Raw genomic sequence first — 21,717 nt, forward strand, 5'->3', positions numbered from 1 at the left:
ACCTTGAAGATTCTCTGTGTGTTTTCTCTTTTCCCTCATCCTTTACCAAGTGTGTGTCCTGAAATTGAAATAGTTTTCGAGGGTAGAAACCACAGGTTCCTGGATTTATTAACCATGTGTACATTAGGCAATGATACTTCTTAGCCATTTTAGAACAGTTCTGCTTAGTCTCACACACAAGGCAGTGTGTGTGATGGCAATAGTATGGGCTTTGTAACCAGGTGGGTCCAAGTTTGAATCCTGACACTTCCTTTACTAGGTGTGTTACCATCCATTTAAAAGGTATTAATTGAGTGCTTGCTGTATGCCAGGCGCTGTGCTAAGCTAGGTCATGTTTCTTAACTTTGAGCAGCTGTTTTGTTTTTGTTTGGTTTTTTACCTGTCAATCAGAACTCACAGGACCTACTTGGAAGGGTCATTATGAGGATGAGTAAGAGTGTGTGAAAGGACTCCACAAATGTTATATCCCTGTGCTCGCTCTCCCCACTCGCTGAATAGCCAGTTCAGGAATGTCAAGTTACATGGTGGATTATCTCTGAATTCCAAACAGCCCTGCCTTTATCCTGTGTCAGTAAGCAGGAATACTGGACTATAACCCCCATATGATAAGAATTCTGTTTTTGCAACCAAGCACATCTGTGTATTTGATAGTTTTTGTCTATCAAACACCCAGGTTCTATAATAAATAGGAAAAATACAAATGAAATGTGTTCTTATTTTTTTAAAAGGTGACCATTTTCACCGCTCACAGTAGCTGTTGCTAGGAGAGTGCCGGTGTGGCCATGAGAGGCTCGGCCTCCCTCGCAGGTCCAGACCCTCCCAGAAGGGAGGAAAGTCCTTTGAGAACGGCGGAGTCCAGACATGCAACCCGTGAAGGTATTGTGTGTACACACTGCATGGCCATAGAATTACTCTCGCCAAGTCCAGCTATTTTAAATGAACAGTTGGACTTTGTCAGCCTCTCTTCACAATGTTGTAAAAAGCAAAACTATCTTGAGCTAAAATATAGTTGTTTATTCCCATACTTGGTGAAAGGATGTGCTGTCTTATAAAAAAAAATCTTTTAAAATAAATAGAAGGAGATACACACTAAAAACCATTAAGGGGGCTCAACCAGCATGGCTCAGTGGTTGAATGTCAACCTATGAACCAGGAGGCCATGGTTCCATTCCCAGTCAGGGCACATGCCTGGGTTGCAGGCTTGATCCCCAGTGTGTGGCGTGCAAGAGGCAGCCGATCAATGATTCTCTCTCATCATAGATGTTGCGCTCTCTCTTCTCCCTTCCTCTTTGAAATCAATAAAAATATATTTAAAAATAAAAACCGTTAGTAGGCAAAATATTTATTTCTTTAGACTTAGCGCCATCTGCTGGCTGTGTAATGTAACATTTGTCATGAAATAGGTACAGAAAAGTGTGGAGGGTCTAGTTTGCATGTTTTAAGAGAAAATGGGAGAAATCCAGAGAGAAACAGAACTCAAGGACGTGAACTACACCTCTTTTGTGTTGTGATGATCTCTGCGGGCAGTGATGGGACAGTAATTCCTGGTTCTCCTCTCCTTTGCCCACCACATCTCTACTATTTCTTCTACGTCTCCTTCCTCTGGTGCCTCAGGAGGTTCTCACTGGGGTCCCCACCTCCTGTCCAGGATGGCTGACACTCCCAATCTCTCACATCAGCACCAAGGAGCTGCTTGCAATCGCCACCATCCCTCTTTCCTGCCTGTGCTCACACTGTCCCCTCAGCCTGTTCAAGTCTTACCTGCTCTCCTCACACTTCCTCTTCCTGCTCATACCTTTATCTCAGGGCTCAGATGTCTCCTTGTCCAGGAAGCCTGCCTGACCCATCCCCTTTGTGGTCTGCTAATGTCACTCCCCTTGCCATGTTGTTAGATGATGGAAAAACCACCTCTGTAGCTTTGGGAATCTCTTACTGAGATACGAGCTACTTAAACATAGGGTTTACGTCAGGTTTATTTCTGTGCTCCACTTAGCACAGTACCTGGAACAGAGTAGATGCTCAGTAAATGTTGCATGAAGGAATAATATAGGAAATAACTGGTCCAAATATAGGAAAAATTAAAGATAGGGTGGTGGGTGATTCCACTGGGTAACTTTTGCTGTTTGCTGTTTCTACTACATACCTAACTTATTCCCCCAAATGGATCAACACATCTTTTAGGTCTCAAACTCTGTGTAGGGTGTTCTGGGGACCAAATACAAAATATTAGTATGTGGATGAAGAGTGGGTTTGAATCTCTGCTCTACCACTTACCAGCTGGGCAATTTAACATTTAAACATTTTCTCCTATGCAAAATGGAGATATAAAAGATACACAGGGGTGGAGGCAAAAGTAGGTTTATAGTTGTAATACAAATAATGCTATAGTAAATTAATAGTGCAAGAATATTTTGTGTACTCACACTACAAACCTACTTTTGCCCACCCCTGCACCCCGCTGTTAAAGGGAAAAACCACAGCCCCAAATGGCATCATTTGTGTTTGAGTCCTTGATATCATGCCTTGGGTTAATCGCTGACCTAATTGTTTCATCCTCTGCCAGAAATAGAATCTTATTGAGACTGGAATTTTCTGGTAAACACCAGTAAGGCAATCTGTCATATAGGCCCTCTCCATGCCCTATGGAAAGAAGAGGGGGTCTGCATAGTAAACCCCCCCCAAAAGATACTGTGGTCTCAAAAACAATCCTTTCTGTTCTTTAGTGAATAGCTACCCTGCCCCATCCCTCTCCCTATAAAACCCTTCCATTTTGCACAACCCCGCTGAGTACCCTTCTAGTTGCTGCTCCATTCATGAATCGCTTCATAAAGTCCATTTAGACCTTTAAATCTACTTGGTTGAACTCTGTCCTTTAACAGCTCAAAATGGTCTTTTAAAGAGAAAAACGAGGTAACACATGTAACGCACATGAAACAGGAGTGCCCAGAGGCTGCCGTTTGTTCTTTTTGTTGTGGTTCTTGCTAAAGACAGGTCAGCACTGAGCTGGCGCAATTGGGTGGGGTCCTATTCTCCACTCAGCAGCCTGTTTATTCTCTAGGGACTGCCGGTGCCTTCTAGAGTCTGTTACCAATAGTTGGCTGTGCCCATTGGGGAAGCGTCACTATTGTGCTATTTCTCTGATGAGGAATATCTTTAATTTTAAGAAGCCATTATGCTGCAGACAGAACATGCACACAGCATAAATATATGCCTGCAGCTCATCCTGCAGAATTGCTGGTGCTGGAGTGTGGTGGTATCCCATGGTGCTAAGTTTTACAACTTTGCATTTACTCAGGTGCACTTTCCCTCCAGGTATAAAATAACCCCAAGCACCCAGACCTCCACAGTGTGGCTTCTGACCAACGTCTCGCCAGTGAACACAGAGCAAAGTGAGAAGGAGAAGTCACTCCTTATCGCACCAAACTGCCTGGGTGGACGCCCTTCACAAGGGGAGGGGGTAGAACGGGAGATCCAGGAAGGAAGGGACCCAGGAGACGGCCTTTTATATTTGGCATCAGGTGGTGAGGGAGGCAAAGGACGAGGAGAGCTGGCTGAGAATTGAGACCCTGGGAAAATGAGGTAGGTGTCCTGCAGGTAAAGACCTTGGCGTCCAGAGGTCATCCCAAGGACTGTCACAAACGTTGCTGCCCAAGCAGTTACCCAGCTCTCCTTGTCCCAAACCTTGTCCAGGTTGGTGTAGGCCTGGGGTGCAGGGCAGGGCTGACCCAAGGGCAGGGGAAGCGGCCTTCATCGGACACCAGTAGAGAGGGACAGGGAAGCAGGCCAACAGGGTGTTTTGTAAACTCAGGAGCTCCGCCCACAGCAGCACCCTGCTCTTTCTATTCCCATGATCAGCAGCAAATTCCCTGGAGCTAAAGGCATTGTGGAGGCTCCTGGCTGACGCCCTGCAGCAGGCTCACTGGCAACCTTGAGAAGATTGGGCTTCCTCTTGGGGTAAGTTCTGACTTCTTCCGTGCAGACCATCGAGGGGCCCTGCCACATGGCTCGTGCCCAGGGTGTGCATTAAGCAGGAGTCTAGAGGGCGGGCCTTGAAGCACTCCCCATTGACCTGTTCACTGGGATTAAAAACTCCCTGCAGAGAATCAGATTCCCCTCGGAGGCCATTCTGTGACAGAGTGGGTGCTAGAGTGAACTTCTGGGGAGGCCTGAGGGGGTGGCGCTGTCCCCAGCCATAGATGCACGGAGCCTTCAGCCACACCAGGTGGGCCCTCGATCTGGAACATGTAGGTGAATGACTGAGATGACATCTTGCTGAAACCTCTCGGATGCCAAGTTCCCCAAGTATCTATAATAATCTTCTATAATAATAAAAGCATAATATGCTAATTAGGCTGGACATCCTTCCGGACGAAGCCGGGGCTGCAAGAGAAGCCCGGGTCCCAGGTACCAGAGGGAAGCCGGTGCTGGCAGCCGGGGGAAGGAAGGCCTACTCTTGCACGAATTTCATGCATCGGGCCTCTAGTGTAAAATAAAGCCTTGGAAAATAGCATGAAATGACCTTGACCGCACTCATACACCAGAACATTTTAAGTGATTTTTTTTCTTAAACTAAAATACTCGTTTAAGGCTATTGTGGGAGCAGTGATGTCATGAAGGTGGCAGGCCACATGTGTGGTTGTTAATTCGGTCTGAGAGACAGGAAGTCAGGAAACCTGGAAGGATGCCCTTCTGCAGGAGTGAAGATGAGCGGTTGTCCCTGGGAAAAATGATATTTCCCGCGGCCGAGGGAAAGTGAGGTCGGAACGGCCACTCTGAGTCTGGGTGACTCGGATTCCCCATTTCGATCTATTCATGGGGATTAATAGCTTTTGGTTGAATCGAAAGACATCCGGCCGCCCCGGGTTTAGTTTCAGGTCTCAGAAGCGGAGAAGATTCGGGGGGATCATGACAGACAGTTCCAGGACGCCCACGTTGCCAAAGCGTTGACCCTTATCTCGGGGCCCAGGGACCTGGGATGGCCGGATAGCACGCCGACAGGAGTGATGTGTTCTTATCACCAGGTTTGTTTAACAAGCCAAGAAAAACGCCGTCACTCGTGCCAAGAATCTGAAAGTCAAGTTTAAGGCAACGTCAGACAGTTGAAAAAAGAGTGACCACATTCCTGCTTTGTGCCTGGAAGAGGAAGGAGCTCGGAGCGCAGAGATAAATCCTCTGCCTTCAAGGAGGAAGCAGACCTCCAAGCCAGCGGTGACAGGAAGCATCACAGGTAATGGTGGCAGGAGCAGTGAGGTAGTTTCCAGAACACGAACACTGCATCATTATGCAAAGGAGACACAGGCGGACTCACAGGCCACGCCCCTGACAAGCTCTGGGTACCTCTCCCAGAGAAAACACTTCACCTTAAACTCAGCGGTTCTCAACCTATGGGTCGCAACCCCTTTGGCGGTCGAACGACCCTTTCACAGGGGTCGCCTAAGACCATCCTGCATATCAGATATTTACATTACGATTCATAACAGTAGCAACATTACAGTTATGAAGTAGCAACGAAAATAATTTCATGGTTGGGTCACAACATGAGGAACTGTATTTAAAGGGCCAGAAGGTTGAGAACCACTGCATTAACCTCGCATGTATCCACCTGGTGGAGAAGCCCTGGAAAGACAAGGCAAGAATAACAATGACCAGTGAACCCTCCCTCCTCCTTCCCCCTTTACTGAGTGGGAATGCCTCGATCTTCTGCAGTAAATGCCGTGGCTTCTGGGGCCATTGTCCTATAGTCTGGGCAGGTGCAGGGCTGCAACCTGTGCCACGGTGCCTCTTCCACCAGCTACTGCCCTAGCCCCCCTCTCAGGAGAGGCCCTGGTCTGGGAACGTTGGGTGTGAGTCTGATGCTCCTTCCAGCTCCCTCTTCCAGATCTCTTGGCTCTTGGCTCTCTTCCCAGGCTGTTATTTCCCACAGCGATGGAGTCCCACCTGCCCTGGGTGGCGATGGGCTGGCTGGTGACGCAAGTCATTTGTTACTAACAATAGCGTTCCAAAGTCTGCAAACGACTTACTTTTCAAGGCATAAGTGAAACAGAACCCCAGTTACTCCCCCTGCCCTGTGGAAGCCTTCGATTGTCGGATGGGCTTTTAGGGCCTTTATTTTCAAGGAAGCAAGTTGGAGCGCTTATTTAAGAGAAACTGGACTCATGGTATCTTTTATGAATGAAAGTTCCACCTCTTGAGACAGTGCCGAGTCAAGGGTGAGGCGAGTGGCCTCGTCGGGGTTCATTTCCCAGCATCCCCTCTAACTAGCTGCCTGACCTTGAGTGAGTCCCTCAGCTTCTCTGTGTTTTCCACCCTGTAGATCAGGGGAAATTAAAGTTCCCACCCGAAGGGTGAAATAATGTGCATGAAACACAAACCGATGCCTGCGACCGGTAAAGGCGAGTTTTATAGCAGCTGTTGGTCAGTGTGAGGCGTCCCTTCCCCAGGGTTTCCCTTGAAGAGTTGCCTGTCGTCATTTTGTCTTTGGGTGTGAAGAACACACATGTGCATCGTTGCTATGATGAGTCACGCCTGCACATGAATACACGCAGCGCCTCCGCCTGGATTTCTCTTGTTGATCCTTACACCTCCACTGGCCTCTTCCTTGGCGGGCTCCGGAAACGTGTCTCGGGCTTGGGTAGCTCCAGAAGAATGGGATTTGGCACAAGGAGCTTTTCTCTCTATTTCATGACTCTCGTCACGGGCTCCTCACACCGGCACCTTAATTCATTCCCCCCGCCCCACCCCGCCCCATAGCCATTACTTTCTCGCTCTTCCTCTTTCTGGCCAGCCCATGAAGAAGGGCCAGGGGAGACCCCTGCTCTGGTTTCCAAGCTGTAGCAAAGCTGGGTGGGTCGAGGGAAAGGACAGGAGTCTAAGGGGCAAGTGCTGGCATTTCAGGTTGAAGTTCCGAATGGTTTCCAGCCGGTGCTGTGCCCTCTGTGCCCTGGGGTGAAGTTGGCATCTGCGGCCTGAGCTGAGTGTTGGAGAGACGCAAGGAAGGACTCGCACGGAGACTAGTGCCGGCCACGGTCTGCTCGGATGCGTGAAGGCCACGCCTGCGTTTTGGTCAGACCACACCCTGCATTCCTCGTTACCACTGTTTTCTTTTTACTGGACAGACACTATGTAAAGAAAAATTAATAATATGTGTTAATAATCTATCATGTAACCAAGGAATGCGAATAGAGAGGATTTTCATCTTTTCCTGAAGGGGTGGGTCTCAGCCTCACCATCTGGCAGTCACCTGGGGAGTTTCTCAAAGGCACGCACGCCCTTCCTGTCTGCTCCCATGGGTCCCAGTGAGGTCTAAGCATCAGCATCGGTGTTTTTGAAAGGCTCCCAGGTGATGTTAACACGGCCAGAACCCCCGGGGTGAGACCTGGAAGGCCTGTGGGTCTGCATTGAGCAGCTGTGTGTGTCCCCTCACCTCCTCCCCCGACCTCAGGTTCTGAGGAAAGGTCAGTGGCACCGAAGACGCAATGTAATCTATATCTGTGTAACCTCTTCCCAAAAGGGTTATAAACAGAACTTGGCCTCCTGTTACCCGCCTCACTTTCTTGGCAGTATTTTTAGGACCTGTTTCTAAGATCCATCTTAAACCACTAAAGGAGAATTATTATGGACATTCACTACTATTCCTCCAAAACACCACTCCAAAGAGAAGGATGAAGCATGGTTCTGGCGAAAATGCATACCCACTGCTCTTTCCATTCGCCCTACAGGCCAAATTGGTTTGTCTCTCTTTCACATCAGTGCAGATTATTAAATATTAGTAATAGGGGGATTGGAGAATTGTCTTCAAAAATGCAAAATGGAAGCAAAAGAAAGGATGTTAATGTACTGAGGAATGTGCTCCCCAAACACTCAGAGCTGCCTCATTTGGAGTCAATGAGTCTTAAACCACCACCCAGGCCAGATTTTGCAAAGTGTGGTCAGGAACCTGTGGCTGGAAATGCAGGCGACCGTGGCCTCACCCTACTCCTCCCTCTCTAGGGGCAGGGGCCAATAATCTGCATTTTAAGCAAGCTTCTTAGGTATTTTGCATGACTTGAATTTTTAAAAATATATTTTTATTGATGTCAGAGAGGAAGGGAGAGGGAGAGAGAGAGAGAGAAACAACCGCGACGAGAGGGAATCATTGATCGGCTGCCTCCTGCATGCCCCACACTGGGAATCGAGCCTGTAACCCGGGCATGTGCCCTGACTGGGAATTGAACTGTGACCTCCTGGTTCACAGGTGGATGCTCAATCACTGAGCCATGCTGGCTGGGCTTGACTTGAATTTTTAAAGGTGTAGAGCCATCTTTAAAATAAGCTCGTCATGGGATCCTGGAGGAAAAACCGGTGAGGGTAGAGTTCCTCCGTGATGAGGCAGGTGGGGGGTCAGCAGGTGGCCTGTGCTGGATGTTCAGGGACACTTCCCTGCGGTTCCACGCGCAGCTGCTTGAGAGACCCAAACCTCAGCGTCCTCTCTGCCCCCCCCCCCCTTTCCCCTGAGTAGTGGCCCAGGAACCAGTCATATGAACCCTACATCTAATCTGACCAGCAACAAAGGTTTGTTCCAAATGACCCGGTCTTTGCAATCCATCCGTGTATTTCTCAAGCTTATAGTTGTCGTTTCTTCCCTCCCTCATTCGGAAAAGATTTAAGATATTCATAGGAGCTCCTACTACGTGCCAGGCACACAGGGGTTTCGGAAATTTTCTTTCTGTCTGGAATGCCTTTTTCAGGTTTCCTTTGTTCAAACAAAACCTGTTGTTCTCACAGGGTCTAGACCGAGTTTCCTCTCTTCCCTGGGAACTCCTCAGCCGTGGCGTCCATAGTCTTGTATCTTTGGAGCCGTCTCTGTGCTTCTGCCCCGAGTCATGTCTTTTCCTACATGACTATATTGTGTTCCAGCTTACCCCGCCTCTCCAACTCCACGGTAAGCCCCTTGGGGACGGGGACTTAGTATATGAATGCTAATGTTGCTGATATCTCCTAGGGTCCAAAGGACATAGCTAGCCTCAATGACAGGAATTGCATTTTAGAGATTCAGGCCCCTCTGCAATGATGAGAGAGGGAGAGAATCATTGATGGGCTGCCTCCTGCATACCCCCTACTGGGGTGGAGCCTGCAACCCAGACATGTGCCCTGACCAGGGATCAAACTCTGACCTCCTGGTTCATAGGTCAAGGCTTAACCACTGAGCCACACCGACAGGGTGATAAAGTGGTTCTTGACATGAACTCTAACCAGACCTGACCATGAACTCTGAGTTGCTCAGGAATGCTCACTGGAGTGTGAACAGTTTAAACGACAGGTCAGCTAGGAGGAAGACAGTAGATGCATGTGAAAAGCAATAGAGTAGCAATTTACACGTGTTCTCCCCAGAAACCAAAGGCGTCTTACAACACAGTGCCCGGGGAAGCCTGGCGATCTGCTGAGTGCTGGGTGTCGCACAGATAAGCTTTGCCGCGCCCACTTTCTGTCACTGTGAAGCGTGCCGGGAGTGTGCCTTACCTCTTTTAGCAGGAGCAACAATGGCCAGAAGCTAGAACTTGACGCTGAGGTACTTCTCCAATAAAGAGATCCAGTGACCCAGTCCCAGGAAGTGAGAGATGGATGCCACAGTCAGGGTTCTCCTTTGGCCGTCACGGTGTTGAAATCTGGGAGTTTTATTGGGCCTTTAAATTCCAATGTGTAGCCCAGCTGGTGTGGCTCAGTGGTTGAGCATCGACCTATGAACCAGGAGGTCCTGGTTCAATTCCCAGTCAGGGCACAGGCCCGGGGTGCAGGCTCAATCCCCAGTGTGGGGCATGCAGGAGGCATCAGGTCAATGATTCTCTCTCTCATTGATATTTCTCTCTCTCTCCCTCTCCCTTCCTCTCTGAAATCAAGAAGAATATATATTAAAAAAAAAAATCCAATGTGCAGAAGAAGGAAGTTGGCTCCCAGCATAGTCTTCTCTTGGCCTCATTTGATGTTTCCTTGCCCATTTAACAATATTCTTTCCTGTGGTCTCTATATCGTTTGGGAATTTACTTGTTTGCCTCTCTTATTTTACGCTCTTCCTCTTTGTTTTATGCTCATTTCCTCCTTTTAATCTCCTCTCTCTCCAGCCCCAAAGTTTTATTTTTCAATTAATTTATTTTTCAAATGCCCAAAGTGGAACATTTAGTGAGAAAAGGATTGGGTTTGCACATGAGGGACCAGACCAGGGCTGCTTCTTGAGTGGCGGCTCTGGTGGGTCCCGGTGCTTGGAACCCGTCTGCCTGGGCCCAGTATTTCTACAGTCGCAGGAGGAAATGCCTGCTCGGTGTGCCTGGAGCTCCTGCAAAGGAAAGCTTGATGAAGGTGGTCAGTCATTGCGACGCTCAATCTATTCATGGCAACCTGGAATCAGTTCCTAGGATCAGCCACACACGGTCCCCAGCACAGTGCTTAAATCAGCCTTCAGTTTCCATGTCTCTTTCCTCGCATCCGCCACTGTGTGGCAGGCACTGGCCGGAGGATACAGCTATGAATAAATGGCTGCTCTGGTAGAGCTCAGTGTCAAAGACAAGATGAGATCTGACATGTGACCTTCCACAAGTGTTCCAGTTTCTACCCCACCAGGACCCTCCCTGTGTGTGGAACATCCTCTTTTTTTGGGGGTGGGGGTGGGAGTGGGGGTGGGGGGGAAGGGCAAGAGGAGTTGCTTACTCTTTTGTCCAGGCTTAACCACCCCGGGCAGCCTCAGGCTCTGGGAGGGCCAAGGAACTACCATCTTCCTTATACACCATCCACTGTTTTGAACATTTATTGAAAAATTACCTCCATGGAAGTAATTGTTAGGTTATATACATTGTCGTGTTTATTTTTAAAAAATATTTTTTATTGATTTCAGAGAGGAAGGAGGGGGGAGAAAGAGAGAGAGAGAGAAAGACAAGGGAAACATCAATGATGAGAGGGAATCACTGATCGGCTGCCTTCTGTAAGCCCACACTGGAGACAGAGCCTGCAACCCGGGCATATGCCCTGACCGGGAATCGAACCATGACCTTCTGGTTCATAGATCAACGCCCAACCACTGAGCTACGCTGGCTGGGCAATTGTCTTATTTAATTGTTACAAACCTGCTGTGGAGATGTTTTTATTACTTTCATTTTAGGGATGAGGAAACCGACACTCAAAAATATCTAGTATCTGGGCTGTCACATGTCAGAGCAAAGACTGGAATCTGGGCCAAAAGCTATCATGTTTTTTATCCAACACCCTACACTTCCTCTCTGGGAGTCACTACTTGGTAACCGGCCCAAGAGGAGGACTGGTCAGCACTGGTGGAACTCAGTGAGGGTGTCTTCAATATAGGTGTGACTCTTTCCATTCAGTTCAGCTTCAGCAAGCTCCCACAGCCAGGTCTGGGATAGGCTCTGTGGCACAATGTGACAGTGAGTAAGAAAGATTCTTTGTCTTCTACAAATTAAGGCCATGGGAGAGAAGGGCTAGAAATAAGTGACTTTCAAGTGCAGCACCGAACACAGCCTAATGAATCATCATTTGTTATCATTGATGATGTTACCACCTTCATTCATGCACTCAATCATCACTCATTTATTCGTCCAACAAGTATTTTCTCTGGTACAATGGGACCAGTGGAAAGGAGGCAGTCCCTGAAACCGAGGCTTCCATGGGCGTTCTAGTTTCTGCCCCGCCATCCTCCGAGTGTGAAAAGCCTTCCACCGTGTAAAGGAGACAGATAAGTGATCCAGTACTTCAAATAGTAAACCTCTCTTCCACGTGCTTTTTTCTAATTAAAAAAAAATCAGTCAACAAATTATTCGTATTATATTTAATAGACATTAAATTAGGGTTCTTTTCATCCAATGGGTAATAAATGCAAAATTGCTCCAAGAGGGTAACACTGGGCCCACCTGACACATTGTATTAAAATCCAAGCATTCTGTGATACCACTTTCAAATCTTTTTTTCACAAGTGTCTAAAAATAGTTGTTTCCTGCTCCAAAAAAGATACCTGAAAATCCAAGTTCACAAAATGTAGCGTATGCGGGACTATTAATTAGCATGCAAAATGAATTCCCTGTACAAAATAATGCATTGTCCCTTAGAAACGGCATAATAGCGAATGCCAGTCATTAACTTCCGTAAGGAAGGAATCTGTGTGAGAGTGGGGGCCACAGGCCCGGGAAGACCCTGGAAGAACGATGGGGATCATCAAATCAGAACCATGTGGCTTGGATTACAAAACTGCGACTCATGGACAACTTTCTGGGCTAAACCCACTGGACTATTATTATCCAGGAGGTTCCAGGATTTGCATGAAGAATGTGGAGGCGGCGGGTGGGTGGAGGGGAGGGACAACTCTCACCCGCCCGGATTTTCCCAGCCCTTAAGATTTCCTTTACTCGTGCGTTCCGAGGCTATGGGGAAAAAAATACGTTTTCGATTAAAGTTTTTTATTAGCAAATAAAGTTCCTGCTTTCTTTTAAGCCGCAAGGTGACAGCACGTGACACTAAGAATCCCGCTGTCTTTGTAAGTCGGGTTGCACCGTCCATCGCATGAGCGCACCAGCGGGCTGCACTCCGTGTCCTGCTAAGTTGCGAGGCCCCACGCAGTGGCGTGAACGTGGGAGGGGGCTCGACTTTTACCCACTCACTTCTCAGCGGCCGGGCCACGGGGGCTGCAGAGTCCCCGCACAGCGCCCCCGCGTGGCCATTCCGAGAGCCGCCTCTCGGGTCCAGCCAGCCCACGCCGCGCCTCCTGGGCCACGCGGGCTCCGCAGGGCTCCACGCGCAGCCTAGATCGGGCCAAGACTGGGAGCCGCGGCCCGTGCCCGGGGAGGGCCCTGCCTTCCCGCCACTCCCAGAGGGACGGCGGCCGCGCCCGGAAGGCGGTGCGTGCCCTCGCCCCGACCGACTTCCGCGCGGGTCCCGAGCTGGACCGGGGTCGCCGGGCGGCCACGGGGTTGGCTCCCGCCCGCGCCGAAGTCTGCGCGTGCGCGCTGGCCGGTCGGGAGCGCGCGCCCAGCGGGGCGGGGCCGAGGGGGCGGGGCCTCTCGCTGGGTGTCCCCGCCCCCGCCCCCGGCGTTCCGCGGTCGCCGTGACAACCGGAGCAGAGGCAACGGCGGCGGGCGCGCGAGTCCGGCGCCTCCTCCCGGCCGCAGCGCTAGGCAGGCAGCCGCCGCCCGGCCTCGCAGCTCTCCCCGCCTCCCGGCCCGCCCTCCGCCGGGAGTGAGCGGCGCCCCGGCCGCCGTCCGGGCGCGCGCAGCCAGAGGGCGCGACTATGCCAAGATGGTCCTGCAGGCGCGGAACAAGCACCGGGAGGCGGCCCCCAAGTCGCCCCAGCCGCCCCGCGCCTCGCAGTCGCCGCGGAGGGGGACGCCGGACGCCGGGGAGCCCGGGCCCGAGCGCGCGTCCCCGTCCCCCGGGCGCAAGGGCGCCGCGGGCAGGAAGGGGCCCCGTGCCGAGCCCGCCGCGCCGCCCTCCGGGGTTGGCCTCGGGGGGCGCCTGGCGGCCGGGCTGCGCGGGGCGCTGGGCCTGCGGCGCGCGGGGCGCGGCCGGACCTGGACCACGCTCCTGCTAGGTGAGCAGCCCCCACGCGGCGCCGCCGGACGCGGAACTTCGAGCCGCGGGGTCCCGTCCTCCGCCGCTCCTCTCCCGCTCCCCGCCGCCCCGCCCCGCCCCGGGCCCGCCAGTTGGCAGCCCGCTCCACTCCGACTTTTCCCGGGACAGCCGCGTCTCCGCCGCCGCCGCCCTCCCCCCGGCTCCGGCCGCCGGGCTCCCTCCCCACCCGCTCGCGGTCTCTGCTTTTAAAAACATGGCCCCGAGATCAACAGCTGCGGGTCCCCGCCGCGCACTGGCCGGTCTGCGCTCCGGGGACCGGGCGCTGCTGATTGGCGCGCGCCGCGGCCGCGTCCTTATCTGGGCCACTGCCCGGCGGGTGCTCGGCTTTGGGTCAGAAGCGAGCCATCGAGCCCAAAGCTAGAGCACGTTCCCTGTCCTAGAAAGTTGCTAAACTTATTACATGTGAGCCTGCCTTTTCCTCCTTGGCCGCCAACACCGCGGGGGGCACTTTATTGGCGATTCCCTCCGCAAGTCACTTTCCAGGGCGTTTTGGGTGCCGAGCCTCATTTCCTTCCTGCGACCTGGGACCTGGGAAGGTTGGTGTGGAGGCCTCTCCTCCCCTCCCCTCCCCTCCCCTCCCGCGGCCAGGCACCAAAAAGGATGATGTGCAAGGTGCCGAACAACACAAAGTGGAAACCTTCCCTGGTGTGGGCCGAGGTCAGCTGGCCTTTGTTTCGTGATGTGCATTCCGAGAGGGCAAGTTAGGGCAGTTTAGGTAACAGGCCTCATTTTTCTAAGTCAGCCGGTAACGTTCTCCAACGCCGCTGCTCCTACAAATGCCACTAATGGGCGCTGGCTACTGAATTGTTTAACTACTGGAGATTTCTCTCTTATTAACCTTTCCAATTCCCTTAGGGAAGCAAAAGGATTTGGAGCTCAATATAGGCCGGGAAATGGAACCCAGCAAATCACCTTCCCCTGAGAGCACAGCAGCCACTAGAAGCCACTCAAATCATAAAAACCCAGACTCATCACTGTGCGTGTGTGTGCGTGTTAGTGATGAGCTCAGAAAGATTGTTAGTTATTGGGGTACGTTGTTTCCTATTGTGGAGTCAAGCCTAGGAAACCCAGACTCTCCGTACTGTTCATTCCCGGTCTTTTCAGTAGCGGGCTGGAGAAAGCTTGGGGTGTGCAGCCAGGTGAGTTCACCTGGGGGAGGCAGCATGGTACAGCGGATGAGAGGACTCCAGGTTCCATGCCCAGTGGTGAAGTTTGGTTTGAGTTTCAAGTCATCTCCTTTGTGAACCTTTCCTTCTCTCTTCTCCATCCCCTCCCTACTTCACGGGGATGTCCTAAGGAGCAGAACTGAAGGGTGTCCCCCAGAACGTACAGTATACACACTTAAGCAGCTGCTAGCTCAATTTTGAAAATGAAATACATTTTAATAAACGCCGCCTTTAAAATGATTCCAAGTGCGTGTATACATTTTGGGGGACACCCTGTCTATGGAAAGGCACTTTGTGTCTAAAGCATTTCACAAGTTTTCGTCGCTGTTATGAAGGCAGGCGGGTGCTGCCTGCCTTCTGGTGGCAGAATGAAGTTGCATTTTTCGTGAATGGCCAGTGTAAACATTCACAACTTTATACTGAGGTAGGGATGGCGGTGCTTCTTCAAGGAGGTGCAGTAACAAGTCAGAAAGAATACCCATTGCCATTTTCTCTGGTGCCTGTTTTCCTGTCATTGCATTTTCTTGGAATCTTGTTATATTGGGTAGCTGTGTTTGGATTTAGCGACGCCCATACCTAAATACAGTGTTGTGTGAATATAGCAGTGGGCCGTTCTATCTGACTCACCCCTTTGGCGATTGGAAGGAGGCCCAGTGAAGGAACTGTCTCATGTTCCTGGGTTTCTGTTGGCCACTGACCTCCAGATGTATGGACTTAGGTGACTAGACTAAGGTCTAGAGCAGTGATGGCGAACCTTTTGAGCTCAGCGTGTCAGCATTTTGAAGAACCCTAACTGCACTCTGGTGCCGTGTCACATATAGAAATTTTTTGATATTTGCAACCATAATAAAACAAAGATTTATATTTTTGATATTTATTTTATATATTTAAATGCCATTAACGAAGAAAAGTCAACCAAAAAAATGAGCTCGCGTGTCACCTCTGACACGCGTGTCATAGGTTCGCAATCACTGGTCTAGAGAGTACTGTCCTTGCTAGCCATCTGCAAAGGCCACAGGACACCTTGAGAGATGGTTCTGGAGAATGATAGGACCTGGATGTTCGTTTCTTTCTCTGGCCCTTTACTCTCGATCTTGCACAGACGAGCAGCGTATAGACATTTTGAAAACCGCCTCATTTCCTCTCTTCTATCCCCTGCAGAATGAGTGAGAGTTGGGCTGACCCTGTACAGTCTTTAGCGTGGGACTTTGCTATGACAAAAATGGCTTCATTTATGTTTAGGAAGAAATTTTAAAACTTGAGTTTCCTTGATAAGACTACGAATTTTTAAGAGTTAGAAAGTGACTTGGGGGTCCCTAAGTCAGTTTCTCTCATCTCCTTCATAAGTGCTAAGTGCTAGCTACCACGGGGACCCTTTCCACAGTAGGGCAGTGTTAAACATTGTTTAAAAATTCATTGTAATAAACACATCTTCCGCATTTGGGGCCATGACTTAGGATTTATTTAACACTAACAGTTGAAAAGAAGGTTCTTGAAATGTTCTTTAAGCGTCTCAACCCAGTAGCTTCCTGTATCAGCCAGGGAGGCCGTGCTGCAGTCAGGAAAACCATGGCAATGTTTCTCAGACTTCTCTGACCACAACCCACAGTAAGCAATAGGGTTTACATTAAAATCCGCTCACATCCTGAAACTGCAACCCAATGCTATATGCTTCTCTGTCTCCTTCTGTATGCCCTGGCAGGAACATCTAATACAGGACTGTTTTCAGAAGCCTGAGCAGGCGTGAGGAGTCCACAAAGGGTCCTGAAGCCCCAGGCACTGTGCCCAGTGGGAAGGTGCTGCCCCTCTGGGCCTGAAGGGAAGGGGCGCTGTCAGCAGCTGCACCCCAGGAGGGCTGTGCCGGGAGCAGGACCCCCGGGGAAGAGTGGCTCCGGACGCTCTGCTCTGCAGCCCTGCGCTCTGCTGGTGCCTCTCACTGCTGACCCCCTGGAAACCCTGACACGGGCCCAGTGAGGGGTGTGCAATCAGCCTCCGGGGGCTGGGAACGAGGCAGAGGAGAGGAGAACTCGCCTTTGGAGAGGCACATGGAGACGATGCACACGTGGTATATTCAGTGTCATGTAAGAACACGTACCCCACGTGTGGAGTGCACTCTGATTTCCTACCTGCCCTTTTGAAAAGGCTGCTGACAGGCCATTAGGCTGTTCCTGTCTTACTGTGCTGGCCCGTAGTTTGCAGGCACTGCCTTGAGAGCTGCGTTCTGCCTCTACCTGTTTCAAACTAGGTAGGTGCCTGGGCGCAGCGTCCAGCTTCTCTGAGTCTCAGTTTGTCCATGTGAAGACGGAGCTCTGGACGGGACTAGGGGTCCTCAGCCTGAGCTGTCCCCGGGAACTTTAAAGTCCAGGGCCTTGGCCAGTGCAGTCAGAACCTGGGGCTGGGGTGGAGCGGGGGAGCATTGGTGGCTTTAAAGTCTGATGTCCCATTTCTCTCAGAAGCAGGCTGCCTGGCCTCCTGAGCTGACTTCCTAGCAGGAATCCACTGGAACTGAGTGAACCTCCTCCCGCTTCTCAATGCGGACACAGTCCAGGTTCTGGAAGTTTCTCCCAATCTCAGTTGTTTTCCTGACGCGGGCTCTGAGTTGCCATTTATCATCTGATGTGGCTTATCTGAATTAGGGTTCAAAGAAGAGTGATGAAGTTCTTGTCCCCACGCCCCTTATCACAGCGGGAAGACAGAGGCCCACCGAGAGGGCTCTGTGCTCCAGGAAACAGGGAAGGGTGCTTTCCTTTGCGGAAGTGACGAGTGTGCACGTTAAATGTGAAACAAAGCTTGTCTGCGGTGAAAGACCAAAATGTAAGATGCCATTTACTAAACAAACATCATCAAAAACGTAACCTACCCGGCCAGCGTGGCTCAGTGGTTGAGCATCGATTCCCTGTCAGGGCACAGGCCCGGGTTGCGGGCTCGATCCCCAGGGAGGGGTGTGCAGGAGGCAGCGGATCACTGATTCTCTGTCATCATTGATGTTTCTCTCTTTCTCCCTCATCCTTCCTCTCTGATATCAATAAAAATACATATTTTAAAAAAGTAACCTGAGTGTGGGAAAGATAGCCGGTGATGAGACTGCTGTTTCATCGCCTTCTGTGTGTCCTCTTCGCCTCTATCCTATCACCAGTGGAGGAGAAGGTGCAAGGCGGGCAGAGGAAGAGAGCATGGGGTGCAGCGGGCAGCATGCGCCACTGTGGGCAGCTTAGCATGTGGGAGAGGAGAGGGTGGTGGGCTCCAACATGAGATGGGCACAAACCAGATCTCCTTCAGGAACCTGGGTTTTTATTCCTAGCGCGCTGGAAGCCGAGGGGGGTAGGGGAGGGTGGGGTCTGGCGAGGGCCGGGTTGGAAAGAAAAGATCCAGCATTCTGTCTTCTCTTGGGCGCGTTACCCTGGAGGTGTTTGTGCGATCCGAGTGGAAATGTCAAGCAGGCGATGGGGCATCAGAGAAGAGGTCTGAGGGGAGACAGCCATGGGGTCACTGGCAGTGGGTGGTATTCAGCCCGTGGAGCTATCACAGCACCTTTGCTGACACGGGCTACTGTGTGCCAGGCATCGTTCTGAGGGTCTGAGAGAGCTCACTGCACTGCTCCCTCAACCCTCACCCCGACACTGTGACTGATCTACCAGGTGGGGGATTGAGGCCCACAGATGTTAAGGCGCCCAAGATCACCCCTAGGATGTGGGAGGGCAGTGATTTGAACCCAGGTGATGTGCCTCCAGGCTTCATGCTCTCACCACGAGGCTGTGTTTCACCCTTTGCAGGCGAGTGTAGTGAGGGAACAGAGGTAGCCCAACGCTTGGGGCTCCATAGCGTTACTTTTCTTGTTTCTCCCTTCTTCAGGGAAAGAGGACTGCACATAGGGAAGCGGAGTAAGATGTGGGAAGAGCATATCGGGCGGCATGGGGCCCAGAAGAGCTGAGGGACTGAGGCTCAGGAGCCACCGCTGTCCTGGGGGCTTGCCTGCGAAGGCGGAGGCGTGGCTGAGCGCGGTGCTGAGTGTGTCTTAATAAGGAGATGTCGGACCTATATATTTCCCAGTAGAAGGGTGGGAATTCAGGATTTAAAGAGTTTTTTTCAATGTTTAAAGCCATTGTTTTTTTCTTTCTAGACTTCTGGTTAACTCTAAAGAATGTTCATACTCCCTTAAACATTAAGAGATACAATTAGAAGGATTCTGAACCTGACATTCATGAGTACTCAAATAAATAACGTATGTGATGAGTTTAGTGTAAATATGATGATATATTACCGATTTGTGAATGATTTGTGGTCGTACTATGGCATCAGTAGTAAAAGCAGATACAATTTTATTGTATACATATGCATATTTGGATGTTGCTAAAATTTAAAGAGTAGCTGTTTTTGTAAGTTCTATACACTGAGCTGTTTGACTGTATTAATTTCTCTTAAAGGTTATGTAAATGTGCTCTAGCCAGTTTGGCCCAGTGGATAGAGCATCAGCCTGCGGGCTGAAGGATCGCGGGTTTGATTCCGGTCAAGGTGGTCAAGGGCGCATACCTCGGTTGTAGGCTCCCTCGATATTTCTCTCTGTGTTAACCTCTCTCTTCCACTCTCTCTAAAAACCAATAGAAAAATATCCTTGGGTGAGGATTGAAAAAAAAAAGAAGTTTAGTAAATGAGACGCGTTATCATAGGGACCACAGCCTGTGTGTTGCTGGTTTTCTTTCGTTACCATTCTAATGATTACCAGTCATCAAAGTTAGTGAAAATTCCATCTATTTCTAGGTCAAGACCATTATGTGGATGTTTAATTCCAGAAAAGGCGGTCTTGTTTCATAGTAAAGATCAATTCTGCATGGATGACCTTTCATAACTCAAGAATCATTGAATAGGAATAAATGTAAAAAGTGGAAGAAATAATTTTCAGAGCACATAGATCTACAACTATTGGAACTGTTCTTTGTGTTTGTTTGTTTTTTTTTTTTTGCTTTAATATACTTTATTTTCTCAGCATTTTCACTGTGTGTTTTTTTTAATGCATATAAATTAATAGTTCACATGTCTTCGTGTTTGTCATGTGTTCTCTTGTTCAATTTTCTTGCCAAAGTTACCGATGGTCAGGTGTGTTTTTCAGCACTGTCACTACACATCATCCGTGTTCAGGTGGCATTTTGTCATTTTAATTTATAGCAGCAAATGTTAACATGGTAGCGTAGTCACCAGAATCGAGCACAGGGGTTCCAGGGGGACTCACTGCACCGAGCAAGGATGCAGGCGGCTTCATCATCAGTCGCACCCACTGTGTCTGAAGCACAGGTATAAGTCACTTGACTAATTACTTTTGAAAACTTGCCATCATGACAATGTTTCTAATTTGAGAAGATTGTTATAATTGAGAAGAGCGAGGCTTTATTCATATTCTTATAGCAACTCAGGTTTGCCTTCATGTCACTGCCCTGCGCTGTTTTCTCCTGTTGACTTCCTGGCACTCGCACAGCTTTTCGTAAGGCCGCCTTCCAGTGCGGAATCGGAAACCTCGGATGCGTCCCTGCATTTTAATACTGATCGTGAAGTATTACGTAACTGGCACAGTGCTCCTGTTTTCCGCTGTGTCTAACATTTTTTAAGACCTTCTTTCTCATCCTTTTCTCATCTTTGATCTCCATGGAGATTTCATAAAGGTTACCTCCGGCAGTCTCCCAGGGCAGGAACTGATGTCGGCCAGGAGCGGCGGCATCGTTAGTGAGCTCGCTGGTGAGGCTGGGGTTGAAGTCCAGGGCTCAGCACCTCTGTCAGGTTGTAGGTGTCAGGTCGGCAGTCTGAGGACCGTCATCAATACGTGAATGGGAAGATGACCTCACATGTTCCAAACCTGACAACTCTTTTAGGAAGAGCACTGCTTTGCTGGCTGCTGCTCACATAAATATTTAAAAAATGTGAAAACTTACTTTATGCCTGTCTTTGTTTACATGCCTAGCTATATTCTCTTAGGTGTGGTGACACACGCTTCCTGTGCTCCCATTGAAACCTTCGTCCTGATTTGTCAGTTCCTTCTAAGGACTTTGCTCCTGCACATCAGTACTCCTTTGGTGACCGGACTCGGGCACTCCCAGCCGGGGCGCTCCGGGCCCCTCCGGTTGGGGAGCTCTGCCGAACCCCCTCCTGGTGCTCATGGCCGTCTGAGAGCTGGACACGTTGTGTGCAGAGTGCGCAAAGGTAGGCTCACGGTCGTAAACAAATGAATAATACAGTAATACACAATACCATAAGAAGAAACTTTCGCGTATGCCCAACTGTAAACCTGCGTTTGCCCACCCCTGCATATAGTGAGTGGGGCTCAATAAATATCCTCTCATTATTGTCATTGCCATTTATATTCTGTCCCATCACTATTAGTGATGGGAATTCTTTTGTCATGTTGGACAGCTTTTTTATAGCTGTCTTCTTTTCTGCCTACTCGCCATAAATCCCACCTACGTTGTAATCATATCATGAGAGCTACCCCCAGTCCCACTTTGTAAACCTGCCCTGACAAGGTCATTACTGACCTGCCTGCTCAGATTCCGCACAGCTCACGGGCTGCGCCATTTCCCTGAGTGCCTATTGTGTTCTCTCGTTATTTATGTGCCCAAACCTTATCTCGGAGATTGGATCTCTCAGGGCACAGGTATTGGCTGGTATTTCTTTAATGGTCTTCTCGGTTCCTGGGAAAATGTGCCGTGCAACTAGTAGTCATTTAGATATTTGCTGACTTTAAAACCCACACAAATCTCGGTGCTGGAGAGAAGGGGGGCGCTGAGCGTGTGGTGTGCGTGACTGCTCCCTCGTTCCCTGCCCGGGCCCTAAAGAATGTCTCCACTTGATAGTTTACTGCACAGAAACTGGGCTTTGTTTCGTTCTAGACACTATACTGGTAGACTAGAAATATTTATTTCAGTACAGTCTATGGTTTTATAATACACTGTTCTTTCTGTAA

The 21,717-nt window shown here is 50.0% G+C and overlaps 1 protein-coding gene across 4 annotated transcripts in view; it reads left to right on the top strand.

The window, feature by feature from the left end:
- The first annotated feature begins 13,116 nt into the window (after window positions 1-13,116).
- The window catches only part of DPY19L1 (dpy-19 like C-mannosyltransferase 1), a 60,349-nt gene continuing 51,748 nt past the window's right edge, over window positions 13,117-21,717 (top strand). The window contains exon 1 of one of the 4 annotated variants that reach the window (XM_036327348.1): window positions 13,117-13,561. In XM_036327348.1, coding sequence (XP_036183241.1) covers window positions 13,270-13,561 — 292 coding nt within the window. In that variant the 5' untranslated portion in view covers window positions 13,117-13,269. Of the gene's footprint in view, window positions 13,562-20,695; window positions 20,958-21,717 lie in introns of those variants that run through there. The other 3 variants (XM_036327347.1, XM_036327344.1, XM_036327345.1) reach the window with 3 other exon arrangements.

The sequence above is a fragment of the Myotis myotis genome, unplaced genomic scaffold, assembly GCF_014108235.1.
Source record: "Myotis myotis isolate mMyoMyo1 unplaced genomic scaffold, mMyoMyo1.p scaffold_m19_p_11, whole genome shotgun sequence".
Taxonomy (NCBI): Eukaryota; Metazoa; Chordata; class Mammalia; order Chiroptera; family Vespertilionidae; genus Myotis; species Myotis myotis.